This window comes from Macaca fascicularis, chromosome 1 (genome assembly GCF_037993035.2).
Source record: "Macaca fascicularis isolate 582-1 chromosome 1, T2T-MFA8v1.1".
Lineage (NCBI taxonomy): Eukaryota > Metazoa > Chordata > Mammalia > Primates > Cercopithecidae > Macaca > Macaca fascicularis.
The window spans coordinates 98283673-98302640 of NC_088375.1; the positions used below are offsets into that span (position 1 = coordinate 98283673).

The 18968-nt window shown below is 40.0% G+C and overlaps 1 protein-coding gene across 8 annotated transcripts in view; it reads right to left on the reverse strand.

The window, feature by feature from the left end:
- The window catches only part of DDR2 (discoidin domain receptor tyrosine kinase 2), a 163738-nt gene that overhangs the window by 15679 nt on the left and 129091 nt on the right, over window positions 1–18968 (reverse strand). For all 8 annotated transcript variants that reach the window (XM_074038806.1, XM_005541125.5, XM_074038798.1 and 5 more), the window contains 9 exons: window positions 17998–18100; window positions 16325–16556; window positions 15876–16023; window positions 15418–15523; window positions 11226–11409; window positions 9959–10202; window positions 4801–4863; window positions 3492–3622; window positions 350–560 (listed from right to left, as the gene is read on the reverse strand). In XM_074038806.1, the coding sequence (XP_073894907.1) occupies window positions 350–560; window positions 3492–3622; window positions 4801–4863; window positions 9959–10202; window positions 11226–11409; window positions 15418–15523; window positions 15876–16023; window positions 16325–16556; window positions 17998–18077 (1399 nt within the window). In that variant the 5' untranslated portion in view covers window positions 18078–18100. The remainder of the gene's footprint in view (window positions 1–349; window positions 561–3491; window positions 3623–4800; window positions 4864–9958; window positions 10203–11225; window positions 11410–15417; window positions 15524–15875; window positions 16024–16324; window positions 16557–17997; window positions 18101–18968) is intronic.

The window sequence follows — 18968 nt, forward strand, 5'->3', positions numbered from 1 at the left end:
GATGAGTACTCTATCTGGGCTTTTTCACTTTCCCGACATGTGAAATCAGGTTAGACTGGTTGGACTGTTTAGGTTCTTGTGGTGTTAACACCTAATTCACATGTTTTTTTTTTTTCTTTATTTTCTGGTATGTGGGTCCCTCCACACATCTTATATTCAGTAGCAAGGGAGAGGTGCTCAAATTGGGCCAGGAGCAGCTGCAGACCAAATCTAGAAAGAGAATGTGGACTTCTCAGGAGGTTAGTAGAGACTAAAAATAGATACAGTTAACTGGGAGCAGGTGCGTCATTCCTACCTGAAGCTTGTCGAAGTTTCTCCCTCGATTCCCTGCCCACAACATCATCCTCACCTGACTCCTCCTCCCCTGGAGCAAATTCTGGGAGTTTTCGTATCAGCCTGGATGGCTCCTGGTAGTCAGGGCGAAGGGGAAAGATGCGATCGTAAGTCGAGTTGGACTCTTGTTCACTAGGTGATGAGGAGCGGTTATTGTTGAACATGCTAGAATCACTTGGCAGGGAAAGGCTGACTGTCATTTCATCATCCAGCATCCTCCGAGAAGCCTGGAAGAGAATAACAAGGAGAAAGACACGCTGGCACAAAAAAGATGGTCAATTCCTCCCCTTCTTAAACTCAGCTCTTCCACGCAAATGAAATAACTCTTTACTACTGTTTAACCCCAGTGACACTGGACGTGCTAGGGATGCAGTCTGGGTCCACAAATGCCTGTGTTGTAGAAACTTAGAATAATCCTTCATTTCTTCAAGGTAGAATTTGATCTTCTAATTTCTATGATGTGCTTTCTGAAACACTTAAAAAAAAAAAAAAAAGGATTATCTCCTTGATGCTATAAGAACCTATCGGTAGCCAAATATCTCAATCTTATAGAGTTTTCTATGTTTTATTAAATGATGGGTTTTGCTGGCTTACCCTTTAACTGCTTGGGTTTGGAATAGACATAAATTTTTTATTAACTTAATAAATGCACTATAACATGATGAATCAATAGTTCTAATTGATCATTCTGACACCCTAAATTAGGATAATACCCACCACTGACCCATATTTTCACTAACCAAAAATAAAATGGCTACAATATGGGACAGGAAAGCTCTAGGTGTCCAGAGATAACAATGTGACTTACACCTAATAAGGGAGGGAGAACAACAAAGCAACCACTTCTGTGGTATCTTATCTAATATAACCTGCCTGGCTCCATCAAAAGGAAAATGCCAACATTTGCATGTATGTGACTATTTGAGTTTAAGCATGTAAAATGCTCCACTCCAACAAACACAGCTTGGGTGCTCAATGGCGAAACTTAGATGTGCACTTTTCCACTAGACTGAAAGGTCTTTTGTTGCAGTAATATCCCCAGTACAAGCATGAAGCTCAGAACGAAGTAGGTACTCAATATATGTGGGTTGAATCTCTCAAAGAGGGAATGTTGAGGACACCATCAAAAGTATCCTACAAACAATGCTACAGTCCACAGCTATGTTAAGTAATGTTCTTAGAATATATGTGTGTACTCAATGATTTTCCACATAAAATTTTGTTCCCAGGAAGAAATCCTGGGTGTCATTCCAGAGCACCTTGAGTCATCTTACTCAGGGTGTACAGGGGTAGAATTTCTCAGAGGACCAAGTTAAATATTCAAGGGAAAAATGTTTGCTCTACCTTTTACCTGGAGATTCCAACATTTCTCTCTTAGCCCATGAAGATATTCCAACAGGCCTCAGAATAAAGACTCAGAGAAGTGTGGTAAATTGTGGCTCACATAAAGAGAAAAAGAGCTCATAGAGTAGAGAACACAGACCCTCCTCCCTTGGCTAAAATGTGGTCCTAACAGACTATTTAAGAAGGTTACATATCCTCTTCAAGCAGTTCAGTGAATCTTCAGTTCACCACCACCCTCACTCTGGAATACCTCATTAAACACTGGTGTGTTCCAGCATTCTAAAGGAGGAAAAGTTTTGATATTTGCCTCATTCATGCCTTGAGACACCTCATGACAGTGAGTGAGTCTCTGTGGATTCTGTCTTTCAGTCTTCTGTGGCTATTTGTGAATTGAAAGCTTTAAGTGTTTTCAGACTGGTAGACATACTTGTGGGAAGCAAGGAGACCTCTTACATGAAATATTCCTGCCTAAAAACCTTAAAACAAACATCAACCATCTCAGGAACCTGAGGGTGGCACAGGTCAGAAGGAATTGCAGGCTACTCATCAGGATTGCTCCTCCTTACCCCTGATTTGAGCCATTTTTCTCCCATCCTACATCTAGAACGCTCTGGAGACTCAAGCCCATTCTCATGGTGCCCTTTCCTCTCGTCTGGAATAGAGATCCCACACAGGCATTGTTCTCCTCTGAGACCCCATCCCCAAACACCGAAATCAATCAGGATTTCTCCTTCTTCCTGTTCCCTGCCCTCAGGAGGCAGTTCAAAGCCCCACAGCTCAGAGTTTCTGTGGCCTCTCCTAGTACATGTCTAATGAGAGGAACTCATTGACCAAGAAAGGTGACCATGGCCAAACATAGAAATACTTAATCATCAGCAGGCCCCAAAAGAATAGACACTAAGCAGCATTGAGTTGCTATTTGGTCCAAGAAAGCAAGACAAGTCATAGATACTCCATCTTTGATGAAATGAATGTAGAAAGAAATAAATGCATTTCAATATTAACAATTGGAAAAAGCATGGAAGACTGGACACCAGTTGTATGACCTTAAGCACATCACATTTTCTCATCAGAAAAATAGTTAAATATAACAATACCTATGAGTTATTACTCAATGAGGTATATATAAAATTATGCATGAGGAAAAAGTCTGCTTCTTGTAAAGTGTTAGACAATGTAAAAAGTTATTCAGATCAGTTGGCATAGACAGAGTCTGAAAAGGGACTCAGAGGGATATATAATCATAACCTTCAAGTGAACAAAAGTAGAAATAGAGTAGTGAGAAACTTGACTTGAACATTCATGAAGCTGGATGTTTTTCTACACACACACACACACACACACACACACACACACACACACCCCAAACAGACAAGCAAAGTGAAAAAGATGAGAAGGAACTTCAACAGCATTATCAGAAATTTCAGCTTGGCATTAGGAGAGAGTAATTCTTAAATTTGAATGTGCATCAGAAGCACTTGTTAATTTTTTTTTTAAGTATGGATGCCTGGCCTCCACCCAAAGTCCAGTGAATCAGAATCTTCAAGGAAAATGCCTGAGTTGAGATTCAATATATTAAGAAGAGTTTTCTGTATTTTCGAGGAAGGTTAGGGAGGTTCCAACATCTCCACTCTAAAAATGAGAAAATAGACTTAGCTAATTCTTTTCTGGCTTCATTCCTATGTTTCTTGGTAGCCTCAATTAACTCCAACCATTAATAAATGTTTGCAATGTGCCTTTTACTCCTGGGGCAACAGTGGCTTAAGAAAGAAAGGAGCAGTTTCTTGTATCATGGCCGTTCTGCACCTCCTCACCTTCTCCAGCATTTTCTGCCAGAACTGCCTCCAGAGGATGATGACAATGATGGCCAGGAGGATAAAGATGATGGCCACCAAGCAGCCAATCAGGATCCGAGTGTTGCTGTCATCAATTTTAAGCATTGGATCTGTGACCAGGGAGAGAAGGCAGAGAATACAATTATCTCACAGGTCAAGTAAAAGTATGAGGGACTGGACTGGAAACATGGAGGTAGACCCTGTTCCTTGAAGATAATTATGGAAGATGCCACCTTAATACTTCTGTTTATTCTTGTTCTTGCTACAGGTTTTTTTTTTTTTTCCTTGCTACTGTTTTATTACTTTTTTTTTTTTTTCCTGAGACAGAGTCTTGTTCTGTCCCTCAGGATAGAGTGCAATGGCATGATGTCGGCTCACTGCAACCTCTCCCTCCCAGGTTCAAGCAATTCTCCTACCTCAGCCTCCTGAGTAGCTGGGATTACAGGCATGCGCCACCATGCCCGGCTAATTTTTGTATCTTTAGTAGAGATGGGGTTCTCCATGTTGGCCAGGCTAGTCTCAAACTCCTGACCTTGTGATCTGCCTACCTCTGCCTCCCAAAGTGCTGGGATTACAGGTGTGAGTCACCATGCCCATCCTGTTTTATTACTTTGTTCACAAATCCTACTTCCCTCTTCCATAAGACAGTAGTCTCCCTCTCCCCGTGTGTCAGACAGAATAATGGTGAGTTTTTCTATTCTTCCCAAAATTTTGTCTCTGTATTATTATGGCCTGAGTCTATGGTCCCTTAATCACACTTCATGAAAAATAGTTGAAGAATCAGTTTCATTGTCTGCATTCTTTGAGACATGCCAAGGGAGCTGAAAGTCCTCTTTGGACACATGCAATCACACATGTTTCCCACATAGCTGGCTAGTGTCACCAATGACTGCCTAAAGCAAGGCATACATGGCATATTTATCTCCAATTAGAGAGATCAACATTTTGTTTCTTAGATTTTCACCCCTTCTTAGAAATACCCACTATGGGTCTGACCTAGGAATGTCCCTTTCCCTGTTTCTGACCCCAAATTTCCAAACTTTCATGGAGAAATTGGGACAACTCCAGACTCTGCCTCAGCTGAAGAAGCACGTGAATCAGTAGTGAAGAGAGTATATTTGGATCCATAACTTGGAGGTAGACAGTCCTACCTTTCCAGGGCTACTCTTCATCCAAAGCCAACTGGTGTAAAGCCTCCCACACAGCCAGGGCTTTGCAACTCTCTACCCTTCTTCATCCTCCAGGAAGTCCCTTCAACTTAATTTGTATAATTAGGAATCACACATACCATAGGTTGTGGGTGTCATAGGAGAGGTGGGCAGGGCTCCAGAGTTGTTGTACATTGCAGCATCTGTTATAAAACAAGGGTGAGTCAGAGCCAGGGAGAAGACAGATAGCTGTGTTTTCTCTGAAGTCATATTGTGACCTAGCACATTATGAAATCAATTTAGTGAGTTACCATCAGTCTTTTAAAAAGATAAAATCATAAATATATCAAATAAAAGTATCACCATTTATCTAAATAGTAAGAGCAAGTTTTCCTTTGTAAAATTTTTGTTTCACATATTACATACTAGATGCTATGGTACAAAAAAGTTTAAGAAACAGCGATTCAACAGGCGGTGACCATGCATTATTATAAAGCATAAGAAGCAGGACCCAAATTCAGTGAAAATATAGACATAATATGGCAGGTAAATGGGCAAGAGATAGACATAGTGTTAAGATGCTTTTTCCTTCAAGGAAATTAGATTGTTTATAAAAGAGTCTCCACTATGCCTCATCAGTCTAGGCCTTCAATTTATGAATTAAGGCTTCATCTTTATAGATATTTACTGACATTGGAGGGTCCTCTACTGTGATTTTGCAGCTTCTGAGACTAAACCACAAAAGTGTATTTGCCAGATTGATGTTGGCAGCTTTGCCTGAATTTTTCCCTCTGATTTGTCTAATCAAGGGGGTCAAGAATTAGAATACGTATTTCCTTTCTAAGAGATATTTCTTCCAACTATCCTAATTTTTCTTCTTCTTAACATTATTATATAAATAAGGAGGTATCTGGCCTCTGCATGTGCTTTATGAGTTCAGTTATCAGGCTCCAGTGAAAACTAATATTATTATGCATTGGATTTAAAGCTCAAGAGACCCCAGGAGTCAAAAACCATGCTTCATAGCTATAATTAGCTGTAATAAGTGTACTGATTACTATGCCAGGAGAATCCCTGAGGATGGGTAGTAATCTATTTGTCCCCCAGTTAACACTTACAGTATAAGTGGCATTGACTTTGAGTGTCTTGATTTCTACTCTCAGTATTCAGATAAAACAATCAATCAACTTAAAACAATCAATCAACTTACTGTTAGATTGAATCATTAGCACAGAAGGCATTTAAACATCAAACCTGTTTTCCTAAAAATATGCTCTATTGTCTTATCAGTACATCTTAATAAGCAAACCATCTTGAATTTTTTTTCCCCCCTTAAAAATCAAATCTGAAAGGATGGGTTCTTCTGGTTTATCTTTTTGTTTTTTGTTTTTTTGTTTTTGTTTTTGTTTTTGTTTTAACAGGGTCTCACTCTGTCACCCAGGCTGGAGTGCAGTGGTGCAATCTCGACCCACTGCAAGCTCTGCCTCTGGGACTCAGGTGATCCTCTCACCTCAGCCTCCCAAGTAGCTGGGACTACAGGCATGTGCCACCACACCCAGCTAATTTTTGTGTTTTTTAAAGAGATAGGGTTTCGCCATGTTACCCAGGCTAGTCTTAAACTCTTGATAACAAGCAATCCTCCTGCCTTGGCCTCCCAAAGTGTGGTTTATCTTTAAATTAGTCTCTTCCTCTCTCTTGTGTTATTTTACACCTGGACTTTTCTTCCAGGCCCAGTACAAATCTTATTTCTTTGATGCTGTCTATGACAAACACACTCTAGTGCCTCTCTCCTTCTGACCATTTATTGTTCATATTGCTTTGGGCATTTCTTTCTTTTTTTTTCTTTTTTTTTAGCATTGTGTGTCTTTTGTCTCCCCATCTAAAATTTAATAGTGTGAACAATATTCTAAACACCTTTTAACTTTTCAAGATTTGGCACAGTTTCTGGTATCAGTAAGTTAAATCACTATTTGCTGCTGTTACTGTCCAATCAAAAGTAGTGTTTACAGTTTAAAACGAATCCCTAAAAGTTGAAACAAATGGAATACGATGAACCTAACTGTATATCACATTGGTGACACAACTACATACAGAAAAAAATTATCCCACTGTTACCCTAACTGTATACCACATTGGTGATATAACTATATACAGAAAAGAATTATACCACTGTTACCCAACTGACCTTAGAACACAGTGCTTTGACTGTACATTCTTAGTAGGATATATTCTCAGGACAAAGAAAAGAGAATTGTTACGAAATCTTAATGCTCAATAGTTATGTTGCTAGTAATAATATTGGTATTGCTTTTTGAATAACAGGATGAAGAAAATGCTGTTAACATTGTTAGGAAACATGATATTTAGCATAAATAATAGAGATGAAAGTATAAAATCAAGTTTAAATAAAAACCTTATCTTTAATTTCAATTGGAAATAACAATGTAAACTCATAATCTTTTTCTTTTTAAATATACATATTGAATTGCTTTCTTCCACCAAAAAATTCAAGAAACAATGACAACCTATTAGCAATGAACATCCCTACTGCCCAGTTTGTGTTCTCTAAATACCATTTTCTACTAAAAGGAATCAAGATTTCTTGAAGAAATGGTTGATTCCATGTTGGGCACAGTGCATGTTCAAAATGAGCTTGAAATACCTTGTTCTTTCAGAAAACAAGAAAGATATCAAAGGCTTCTAGGGTCAGATCCAAAGAGCAAAGAGCCCGCTTAAAAATGCAAACTCTAGGCTGGGTGCAGTGGCTCACACCTGTAATCCCAGCACTTTTGGAGGCTTAGGCGGGCGGATCGTCTGAGGTCAGGAGTTTGAGACCAGCCTGGACAGCATGGTGAAACCCTGTCTTTACTAAAAATACAAAAAAAAAAAAAAAAAAAAAAAAAAGAAAGAAAGAAAGAAAAAAAAAGCCAGGCATGGTGGTAGGTGCCTGTAAGCCCAGCTATTCGGGAAGCCGAGGCGGGAGAATCGCTTGAACCTGGGAGGCGGAGGTTGCAATGAGCCAAGATCGTGCCATTGTACTCCATCCTGGACAACAGAGCAAGATTTTGTCTCAGAAAAAAAAAAAAAAGAGCAAACTCTAGTCAAAGACAGCACAACTTGAGTATTAAAAAGAATAATGACTGGGCACGGTGGCTCACACCTGTAATCCCAGCACTTTGGGAGGCCAAGGCAGGCATATCACTTGAGTTCAGGAGTTCAAGGCCAGCCTGGCCAACATGGCGAAACCCTATCTCTACTAAAAATAGGAAAACTAGCCAGGCACAGTGGCAGGCACCTGTAAGCCCAGCTACTTGGGAGGTTGAGGCAGAAGAATCACTCAAACCCAGGAGGCAGGGGTTGCAGTGAGCCGAGATCACACCACCTGCATTCCAGCCTGGGTGACAGGGAGGGACACTGTCTAAAAAAAAAACAAAAACAAAAACAAAAAAACAAAAAAAAAACCCTGCAATCGATTAAACATTAAATTTATAAAAAGCAATTAGTTTATAATTATACCAAAAAATAAGAGTAAAAAACAAACTTCATTAGACATTATTGAGGGTTGCTAGGGTATCAAGTCATTACTCTGAAAATTAATAATTAAAGGGGAAAATAAGTCACATATCCTGGTCTTTCAATGTGATTTCTGAGTAAACTGGTGCATGAAGAATAATTATTCTATTTGGAAGAAATTCAGCTAAGAAATGCAGAAAAAAAGTAAAGAATTAGAAAATCATCATTTAGCAACCCCTAGTGAAATAAGTAATTCAGACAGTGGTTATTAATGGAGGATAAAACTTAAGGAAAAAGTTCATGAGGAACCAGAAATCAATCTTAGTATCATAAAAAGTGAGAGGATCTAGCATTATATCCCCATGATGAAGTTCAGCATAAAATATACAACACTATCCATAAAGAATTCTTGACAACCATCAGTGGCAGACTGGATTAAGAAAATGTGGCACATATACACCATGAAATACTATGCAGCCATAAAAAAAGGATGAGTTTGTGTCCTTTGTAGGGACATGGATGCAGCTGGAAACCATCATTCTTAGCAAACTATCACAAGAACAGAAAACCAAACACCGCATGTTCTCACTCATAGGTGGGAACTGAACACTGAGATCACTTGGACTTGGGAAGGGGAACATCACACACCGGGGCCTATCATGGGGAGGGGGTAGAGGGGAGGGATTGCATTGGGAGTTATACCTGATGTAAATGACAAGTTGATGGGTGCAGCACACCAACATGGCACAAGTATACATATGTAACAAACCTGCACGTTATGCACATGTACCCTACAACTTAAAGTATAATAATAAAAAAATAAAAATAATAAAAAAAAAACTTTCTGATAATAAAGAGATAGGATGGCAAAGTAAAAAAAAAAAAAAGAATTCTTGACAAAAATAGATATTGAACTTGAATCAAATTGACCTGTAGATGTAAGCACCCAGTCATTAGGAATGACAGAGAACAGAAGCTCAAGTAAAATGACACCACAGAAAGCCATCAGCCAAGCCAGAATCCTTAAAAAAAAAAAAAAAAAAAAGGAAGGAATTGTTTTAGATTAAAAGAGATACAGAGCAAATAGAATAAAGAAGCACACCAAGAGATCCTTATTTTGATCCTTATTTGGTAACGCCAACTGAATTAAGACTTTGTTGGACAGTTAGTCATACTTGAATATGGACAGGATATTGGGTTGTATTTAGAAATTATTTAATAATAAGGGTTGTTAGATGTTATCATGGCATTATAGCTATGAAAATGACACTATTTTCTTAGATGCAGTCAAAGTATTTGCTAATGAAATCAAATAGTATCTCACATTTGCTTTAAAATGCTACAGCCAAAAGGAAGGAATAGGTGAAACAAATATGGCAGAAAATCAATGATTAGTAAAGCTGAGTGACGGGTGGTTTATTGTTCTCTTTACTTTTGTGTATATTTAGAGATTTTCATTTAAATATCTCAGTAGTGCTTAGGTGTGCTTTTTCTTAGCACACTTATTAACTGCCTTAAATTATATAAAATTTTTAACACACTATACTCTCATTTAAAAAAATTCTTTCTAAGAAGAGTTACATGAATATTTTGTTCATTTCCATTCTCATCCTGTCCCCTCCACAATTAAAACTAGTCACACAAAGGATTCACTGCATCCAGCAATGAGAAGCTGCCTGTACCATCCCACTCCTCTCAGAGACCTGCTAATGAGAACTTCTGGCCATGAGCATTCCTCCTTCATCACCTTGCTCCCACTTCCCAAAGAGGACCTGAGCTCCCTACCTGATTGGAAGGTGATCTCACTGAACATCATCCAGGTATCAGCAAAATGGTATTGACACTTGATGGCACTGGCCATTCGGTGGTGAAGAGGCACTGTGACAAACCGAGCACTGGGGTTGACGTCATCCAGGACAAGGGGGAAGGAAATGGCATTAGGTTCCCACTCACTGGCTTCAGAGCGGAAGTAGCACTGTACCTCCTTAAAGATCTTCACACCTTTAGCAAACATGTTGTTGCAGTGGACCTGGTAGAGAAAGAGGCAAGTGAGTGACAGGTTGGCCCTGCTAAGGTGCATGGAGACAGTGCCAGCCAACTCCATAAGTCAAGACCTGCTGTTTCTGCGAGCACCACCCTTGGTAAATAGTTGGTGTTCTGCAGTCTTCTGGATTTTTCCTTCTAGGAACCTCACAGCAGCAGTGATAGTTGGTCAGGCATTATAAAACCTGGGCTGCAACCCTGGTCACCTGTATGCACTGTCTGTCCTTGGCCACCTCACTTCATGTTGCTGGACTGCAGTTTTCTCATCTGTTAAATGATGACTACACCAGCATCTTCTCAGGCCCTTCCTTGCCTTGAATTCTCTCGAGTCTATAATCCTCTCAACCACAGTTGCCATCTACCCTGATTCGAGCTATTCTGAACTGAGGTAAGAGGATGACTGCCATCCTACTTCCTCCTAGGTATGTTTCAGAGCCAGTCTACTTTTCAACAGGGCTAGGTGAGAAACCTGAAATAATATACAATCCAAAACAATTTCATCTTTTTTTTTTTTTTTTTAGAAATCTCATTTCTAAATGAGAATACACATATTCACACATATGTGTGTGTGTATATATAGATGTGTGTGTGTGTATACATATATATATATATAGCAACTGTACTGGTAAAAAGATAATCTTTGACCCTAAAAATTTGGTTTTTTTTCATCTGATATTAAAAGAAATTAAAACATTTTTACGGGTCTTAAAAATCTGTGGGCCCTGGACACTGTGTTATTGTGTTTTATGGATGTGTCACCTTTAGTGTTAGAACAAAAAAAAAAGAGAGAGAGAGAGAGAGCTCACTGACCTATTCTAACTCCCTTACACACAAATGGAGAACCACACCCTTAGAGGTGAAGTGACTGGTGAAATGCATTTAGCTAGTTAGTAACAGAATATGTCATTGAACCGTCATCAGCCTAGACTTCTTTCTAGCATGCCTTTTCTCTACCACACTATGATTTGTGCCTCCTTAAAGAAATTCCACCACATCCAACTGCACTGACCTTCATGGTAGTGAAATTCCTGATGCGGTCAAATTCAAACATGATCTCAATGTAGCCATTGGTGGCACTCTCGTTCCGCCAGCCCACATAGTCATAGCCGGGCCACACGTGGTATTCATGGGTCTGGGTGAAATCGTCCAGGCCAGACACACCATCAGTCAATTGGCCTAGCCCTTCTGTCATGCTGCTCAGGCCAGGAGAAGAGGAGGAAAAGGAGAGAGAAATCTGAGTTAATCACATATTCATGGAAGAGCTTTTACCCAGCATCTTTACTCCAGATTTTGTATGGGCTTATTATCTTGAAATTGAAGGACTGTAAATAATCACATTTGTATTACAGTATTGACTCATTTGTCTTGCATCAATGGAGAATTAAGAATTTCATATTAGTAATTTTTATAAAATATTTGATGCTTACCCCTTTAGTAGTAAAACCTTTAAACAATATCTTATTTAATATGAAAAGCTTTCTATAATTTATTGTACCTTGCCTATTCTTATATAATGAATATGTCTTCACATAATGACTCAATATTATCAAATGCAGTTGACGAATTAATTCACTAAGTAAATGATGAAATGCATAAATGCATAGAATAAATACTAGCATACATAGTAGCACTTGCCCCATTATCAAATAAATGTTTCCAGAGCTTGGTGCTGACTCTCCTTTAACTACATGCTGTCATTGTTCAGTGAATCAATTTCAGAGAATCCAGTCACACTCTCTTCTATTCCACATATCCAACAACCCAATTTGATATTAAATGAAAGGGAGAAAATATAAGCTCCAAATTTAAACAATAATTTCTATTTAATTTTAATTAAATTTATAGGATACTAGACCCAGGAAGTAAGATGCATGGATGTCATGAGAATCCCAGGTATTGGATTTAGTTTTGTGTTCTAGCTTAGCAGTCTTCTTTGACTTCTGAGTAAGAGGCTCTGTTTTAAAGGCTGAGTTTGCCAGAAGCCTGACTGCTGGATGGAATGTAACTGCATATATACTTATTTGACTACTTGGAGAACACAAAGAGGCTCCTTTCTTCTTTTTATGGAGGCATAGAGCAAGAACCCATCATGTGGAACTTGTCTTTCCTCAAGCTGTGCATCTCAAGCTCTGGCAGATATGACACAAATCTCCCAAATGATGAGATTGGGATACTCACCCTCAAGCAATAATGGGTGTGACCCTTGAGGTTTATAGCCAGACCAATAATTTGTAAAATTTGTGAATCGCAAAAAATAAAAAATACTAAGGGTGATTATGCCAGCCTTTTAAAATATATTTAATCATTGAAAATGTGTGGTAAATTATAAAATTTGACTGGCCTTATCCACAGTGACCAGAGCCTGGATCTCCCTTCCAAAGTTTTGCCATCTTTTTCTTTTCTCTACAGATCAGAAAGCTAGGAGAACATAAGTTTACTTGCAATAAATATATTCCCCATTATCCCCAGAAAAATAAATCCCATGGAAGTCTTATGAAAAGCAACAGAAATTAAAAGGAATACCTGTTCAGTTCCCCTTTAGTCAAAATTAAATCAAGTGAAGAAGGGATAGGAAAATAAGTTTTCAATGTTTATATACTTTAGAGTTATTAAAATCACCAGTAAGCATATATTACTCTTGAAATTGTTTTAAATTTAAAAAGTAACTTTTGCTAATATGACTATTTCCTGAGACTCTGATGTCATCTCTCTTCACTCAGCCACCTCCACCAGATATTTTATTACCTCAATTATTAAATGAAGCCAATGATGTATACATTTTTGTAATTTTTTTAATCTTTCCCTTGGAGTTCAGAGCCATAATTCTGGCTACCTTCCTTATTTCTCTACTGAATGTCTTGTCAATCTCATAGACTTAAACCCCAAACTAAATCCATCATCATACCCTACCGAACTAAATCTTTCTCCTTGGTTTCCCTTTTCCATAAATTACACTTCTCTTTCATAGTAGTGGAAAGTGCTTGGTGCATGGTAAGCACTCAAAATATATTTGTTGAATAAATACATGTCATCTCCATTGTTTCAGTCACTTAGACTGTCAAGCTTCATGTGACCCTTTTTCTCACCCTGCTGTCTTGCCCCATACATCCAATCAGATTGCAAATGTCCCCTAAATGAATATATTATCCTCATTCCCCACAGTCACGGTTATGGCCTTGGTCATTAATTCTTTTTACTTGGCAGAACTCAGAGTTTTAAAATGTTCCTCATCACCTCCTCATTCCATTCCAATCTAACCTTTGCATGCTGCTTGATTAATCTGTCTAAACCACAGCTCCAATCATGTCCTTCCTCAGCTTTAAAAATCTTCAATGACTCATTACATTAATGATAATGTTTATGAAGAACAAGGACAGCAACTTCTCCTCTTCCTCCTCCTCCACTTCTTGCTCCTTTTGGCTTTGACTTCAGGTTCCTTCAAGACATGGCATAATCTGCTTTGTTTTGCTTCTCCTGTACTACTTTGCCACATAAATATGGCCCATCATTAAATAAACTGTTGATTTTCCCAGACAGTCCCCTAAACTTTATAACCATAATTCTTTTTTCCTCATGCTATTCCCTCTGCCTAAAATTCCATTTCAAGAATCTGTTTCTGTGAAAGTAGTACCCATTCTTTGGGACCCAATTCAGATTTCATCGATTCTACCATATCTTTGCAGTCCTTCAGTCAGAAAAATGATAATCAGATAACAACTTATATGTGTACAGCAATTTATCTTATGAAATGCTTTTCACACACATTTTAATCCCTTAAGCCTTGTAGCAAAGAGAAGTAACTTTTATTATATAAAATCCAGATGTTTTCATCCCCATTTTTGTGCTTTCCTACTATAGTTTACTTTTTCCTTTGAACCCCAGAGCAATCATAGGCTATCTCTTGCTCATATACTCGAATCATAATAACTTATATTCTGTTTTAGCCCCTACTCCAAATTGTGAGCTCTTTAAAGGTAGGGTCAATGACTTCATTACCTTTGAATACCTAACATGCCTGGCCAAATTCCTTGTATATAGTAACAGTTGACTAACAAAGGCTTATTAAATTAAACTGAATTCGGTTGATCTCTGATTTCCTCTATGCCTTGAATACATGCCTGTTGGGGTGTGACTGAGCAAAATTATGCCAAGACAGTTTAAGCAAAAAGGAAAGAACAGTGACTAAGAAGATGGAAAGGAAGTGACTAGGAGTAGAAGAGTGGATGAATCAGGCCTTCACCCAGGGGATGGCAGCTAGAGAGCAATAGTTCATTCTCCACACCTAAGCCAATGGAAGGCTATAATTCCACACTCCCTTCCTGAGATTCACTAGTATCTCCTTCTCTCAAGCCCTGTCAACCTCCATCATCTGATCTGGTCTTCACTATGAACTGACTTCTCTCCCAGGCTCACTTTGCAGATACAGACCAAGCTTAGAGAGAAAAGTGTTAGTGTGGGCTAGAAGAATGGTAAGGCTTGAAGGCTTGAAGTGGAATGGGATAGGTGGGAGCATCCCGTACCCAGCCCTAAGTTCCTACTGTATCTGGTCACACTTCTTTGCCATGACACTCCATCCATGCACTTCAGGCTTATCCATTGTTCCATTCTGTTCTTCTGAGCTCCAGCTTCTACTATAGCCAGGCCAGTCTTGCCTTCAGCCCTGCTTCCTTTCTTCTGCTACCTTCTACCTACCTTTCTCTGCTATAATTCTCATCTTACCCTAGAACTTTCCTTGTCTATTGTAAGCCTTACTAGTCCGCTTTTTACAATTTTCAAAGCATTTATATGTATAAGGTCTATTCTTTCTGACTTCTTGACTTACCCAGAGTATTATACTTAGTACTTCAATTCTCTGGCCCTTTGTTTCCATAAGTAGGCCAATATTTGTGTCAGACTACACGTCCTGTTTTGAGGGTCAAAAATATGGCTATTACACCTAGAGCCATCACAAACTCTAGCCCTTGCTTTGTATAATTGATTGTTTTCTGGGTAATTAACTTGTCTTCCCAAACTGGGCTTTTAGTTCCCTAGAAATAAAGGTCATATATATTCCTTAATCTAAATTATCTCCAAATGCCTTGTACAGGAACTAAATAAATACTGATTGGTTGATTGATTATTGATCCCAAGACATGATAAAATATTATTCTTTCCTAGTGGCTAATTTCCCATTTTAATAATCAAAGTTTCCCAAGATTTACCTGTATCCAACAGCTCCATCATAGACAGAATCATTCAGATAAATGATGGAACCTCCAGGGAGTACAAACTGCTGCCCAGCTGGAGCATTGTAAGACACCAAGCCATCTGCAAAGGAAACACAGCCAAGTGAATGCCTACTGCTCAGGCCCATTACCCCAGGGAACTGTGTGAGTTTCAAGGGTATAAGCTTGCACAGAGTGTCCAGGAGGACTCCATCTGGGCACCCAGGGAGGACTTTGGAGGAGCGCCCCTCAGTGGCAGTCAACATAATGACTCTGAATGCATGACTCAGTGTGGGGCACCAAGCCCTGGGTTAATGAGCAATGCTTCTGTCTCTACTCTTCCCAAGAAGGAATCACCATTCCAGGAGTTACTGATCCCATCCCTTTCTGATTTGATTTTCCCAGAAGTTGAAGTTTTTAATAAAGTCTATAGGCTTCCTGGGCTAGTGACCTACCTAGCCAGACACAGCCGTAAAGCTCCACCCTCATGCACACATTCATGGAGTGGTCGGTGACTGGAATGAACCGGACAAATCTGGCCACAATGGGCGGCTCCAAGTCCTTTAGGAAAATGTCATAGGGGTTACTATTTCCATCCAGCACCTGAGGAGAGAGAAGAGAATGAATGAAGAGGTGATATTAAATCATGCTCACTTTTCTTCACCCTGCCACATTTTCAATGGGCTCTCTCTTCTTAATTCGAGGAGCAGAATGCATCTACTCCACTTTCCCTACAGCCTTGATATTCCTTCCCTGCCTCCTTCACCCTGGGTCACACATTTACAAGGGCATGCCTAATCCCTGGACAGACATACCCACACAGACAACCTGTACCCTTCTTCTCCTAGCCTAAGTCTAAATACAGTCTTGGACATCCCAAAGTCTGGATGTCTCTTCTTCCTACCTGTTTCCCATGACGGTTCCGCCAAGAGATCCAGCGAGTGCCATCCCGACTGTAATTGATCTTGTACATGGGGGCAAACTCGATGCCGTGACCCCCTGCATGGCGCCCCTGGGTCCCCACAAGAGTGATAAAATGGAGGGTATGCAAGTCAATCTGCAGGAACTCCTTCAGGTCATCAGGTTCCACTGGAATCTCAGGGCACCAGGCTCCATCTCCTTCTTCTGAGTCCAGCCTTGAGAGATGAGTGTTGGAGAGAGAGGGAGCAACCAAGAAACCACAGAGCTGTTTACTGGTTCACAGGCAAGCAGCTGCCCTGTACTGAGGGGAGAGAGCAGGCTGCCCAGTCCTTATAAACATTTTGGGTTCTTGCCACAGTTTTCACTGCCACCACAATACCTATTTGTGGTCAGATCCATTTCCCTGGAGTACCATGAGACCCTGAGAGACAGTCCCCACCAGTGAGCTGAGGCCTTCAGATCACACATAGCCTTCATTCCCCATCCTGATTTAGAGGTCTAAAGAGAAATAAAACTCTTCCTACCCTCTGTTCCCCCATGAGTCATTTCATATCTCCCTTCCCTCTTTCAAACTCAGCCTAACAAAGCTAGCCACCCTTTGCTTGGACATCAAATTATGGCAATAAAGAGGAGGGATAGTAGGGTCTCCAGTGTGGGTTATGCAATGCTGCAGGATGGGCACTGCAGACCAGCAAGGAGCCATAGACACACATGGGGAGGATGAGGGGGAAGAGCATGTCAAGGAAGTAGTAAATAATCTGGTTTCATTTCATTACCTCCAGGCTGAGCTACCATGGAGCAAAATTGTGAAATTATTATAAAGTTTACTTTGAGAACCTCCTACCACTTTCCCTTTCCCCTGGAATGCTCCCTTTTCCCACAGATATTACCCATTCATTTGTTGCTCCCTTCCAGTTCCACCAACCATCACTCTAGTCTTTCATACACTAAGAAATTATGGGGAAGTTTCATCAGGATTGCTTTTCTTATGGGTAATTCCATTTTAATAAAATCAATACTTCACACCAAAAGAATTAGATGCCAGGAAGAGTATTGGGTCCAACCAGTAGAGCAGTAGGGAGTTTATTGATGTACAAGACCCCTGAAATCAATCACCCCAGGAAACTGCCACACTCTGTCTGTTGGCAAGTGTGACCCTTCTATGTGAGACATCCTTGAGAGAGGGGGAGAACTTGTTGGAGGCCTCAGTGTCTTGATGCTTTGCAGTAAGTGATGCTTTGCAGTGAGTGATGTTTCATAGGCCCACTGAGAAGAGGAGTAGATGCTAACTCCCAGTGTCCTACATAATCTGCACCTTCCCATAGCTGCCACTGTTGCCTGCTTCCTGCAGCAGCTCAAAATGAGAAAGTCAGGGAAAGCAAATCCACTTCCTATCAATTAACCCATTCACTGTGGATAATGTGGCCCTGGGGCCTCTGTGGTTGAGATGGGGCTGCCAGACCAGTACATGTGGCTAAGCCCTGAATTCTCTCCCTGAAAACATACAGAGCAGGACAGGCCCACTTGCTGTCTGTCCTTCATTCTCAACAGTTCCTGCCAACAACGTCACCTTTCCCAGCCCCAAGGTCAGGAATCTGTCCCCAGGAAATCTGTCCAACCCCAGAACATGGGCTTTCTTGATGTAACCATCCTTACCTTCCATATTTGGCAGCTGTGGACTCTGACCACTGACTGGAAGCTGTGATGTCCTCATCTGGAATCTGGCCTCCTGACATGCCCAGAGGATAGCGGCATATAGCTAGACCAAGAGAAACCAAAGAGAAGAGAGAGGACATGCTTTTATTTTTATTTCCAGAACTCCCTAGGAAGAACATCACTGAATATTGAACAAGGAATAAGATAATTTACATCTTCCTCAATTCCTCTATGGCCCCAATTTGACCACCCTGACTCTATCAGATTTGTCTTTCTGGCCCTGACTCCAAATAAAATTTGGGCCTCCAAGATTTGACCCCCAGCCAAACCTGTGTTTTGGTTCAAACTCTAACAATCAATGTAATATAATGTAATGTGCCAATTTATGTTTTGTACTTGGTAATAACCCCAGTGGCCCATCCCATTCTCTTGTTAGCAGATGTTCACTTCTAATCAATTTCCTAACAGTAGTGAGGAACACTCATAATCACCAGGCACCCTTATGATACAAAGAATTATTTTTTTTCAGTAGTTAATTTCATGAAAACTATAAAGCAAACTACACACTTGCCTACGAAGGGATCGAACATACATTTTTGGCCCTGGTTAGAACCATGTTCTGAATCCTGGCTATAAACAATAAGCTCTGGATACAGACTTCCACTTTCAACCAAAGACAGGGTAACAGAGACCATATTTGCTCTCCAGTGTGAAACAACCAAAAAGGACAAAATATATGAAAAATTATGTTTTAAGATAATGAGCATCTGACAACAAAGGACAACAATCTGAGAGTCAGGAAACAAAAATTTGAGCCCTGTAGTGGCATCAGTTTACTGGCATGAGAGTGTGTCCAGGATACATCACAATGAGTGGGAACTCAGGCAGAGCCTGGAGAATCTCCTGAGTTGAGGAGACAAAAATAGGAGTCCAGAGAAGTAAAGGAAGCTAGAGTTCTCAGGACACTGGGC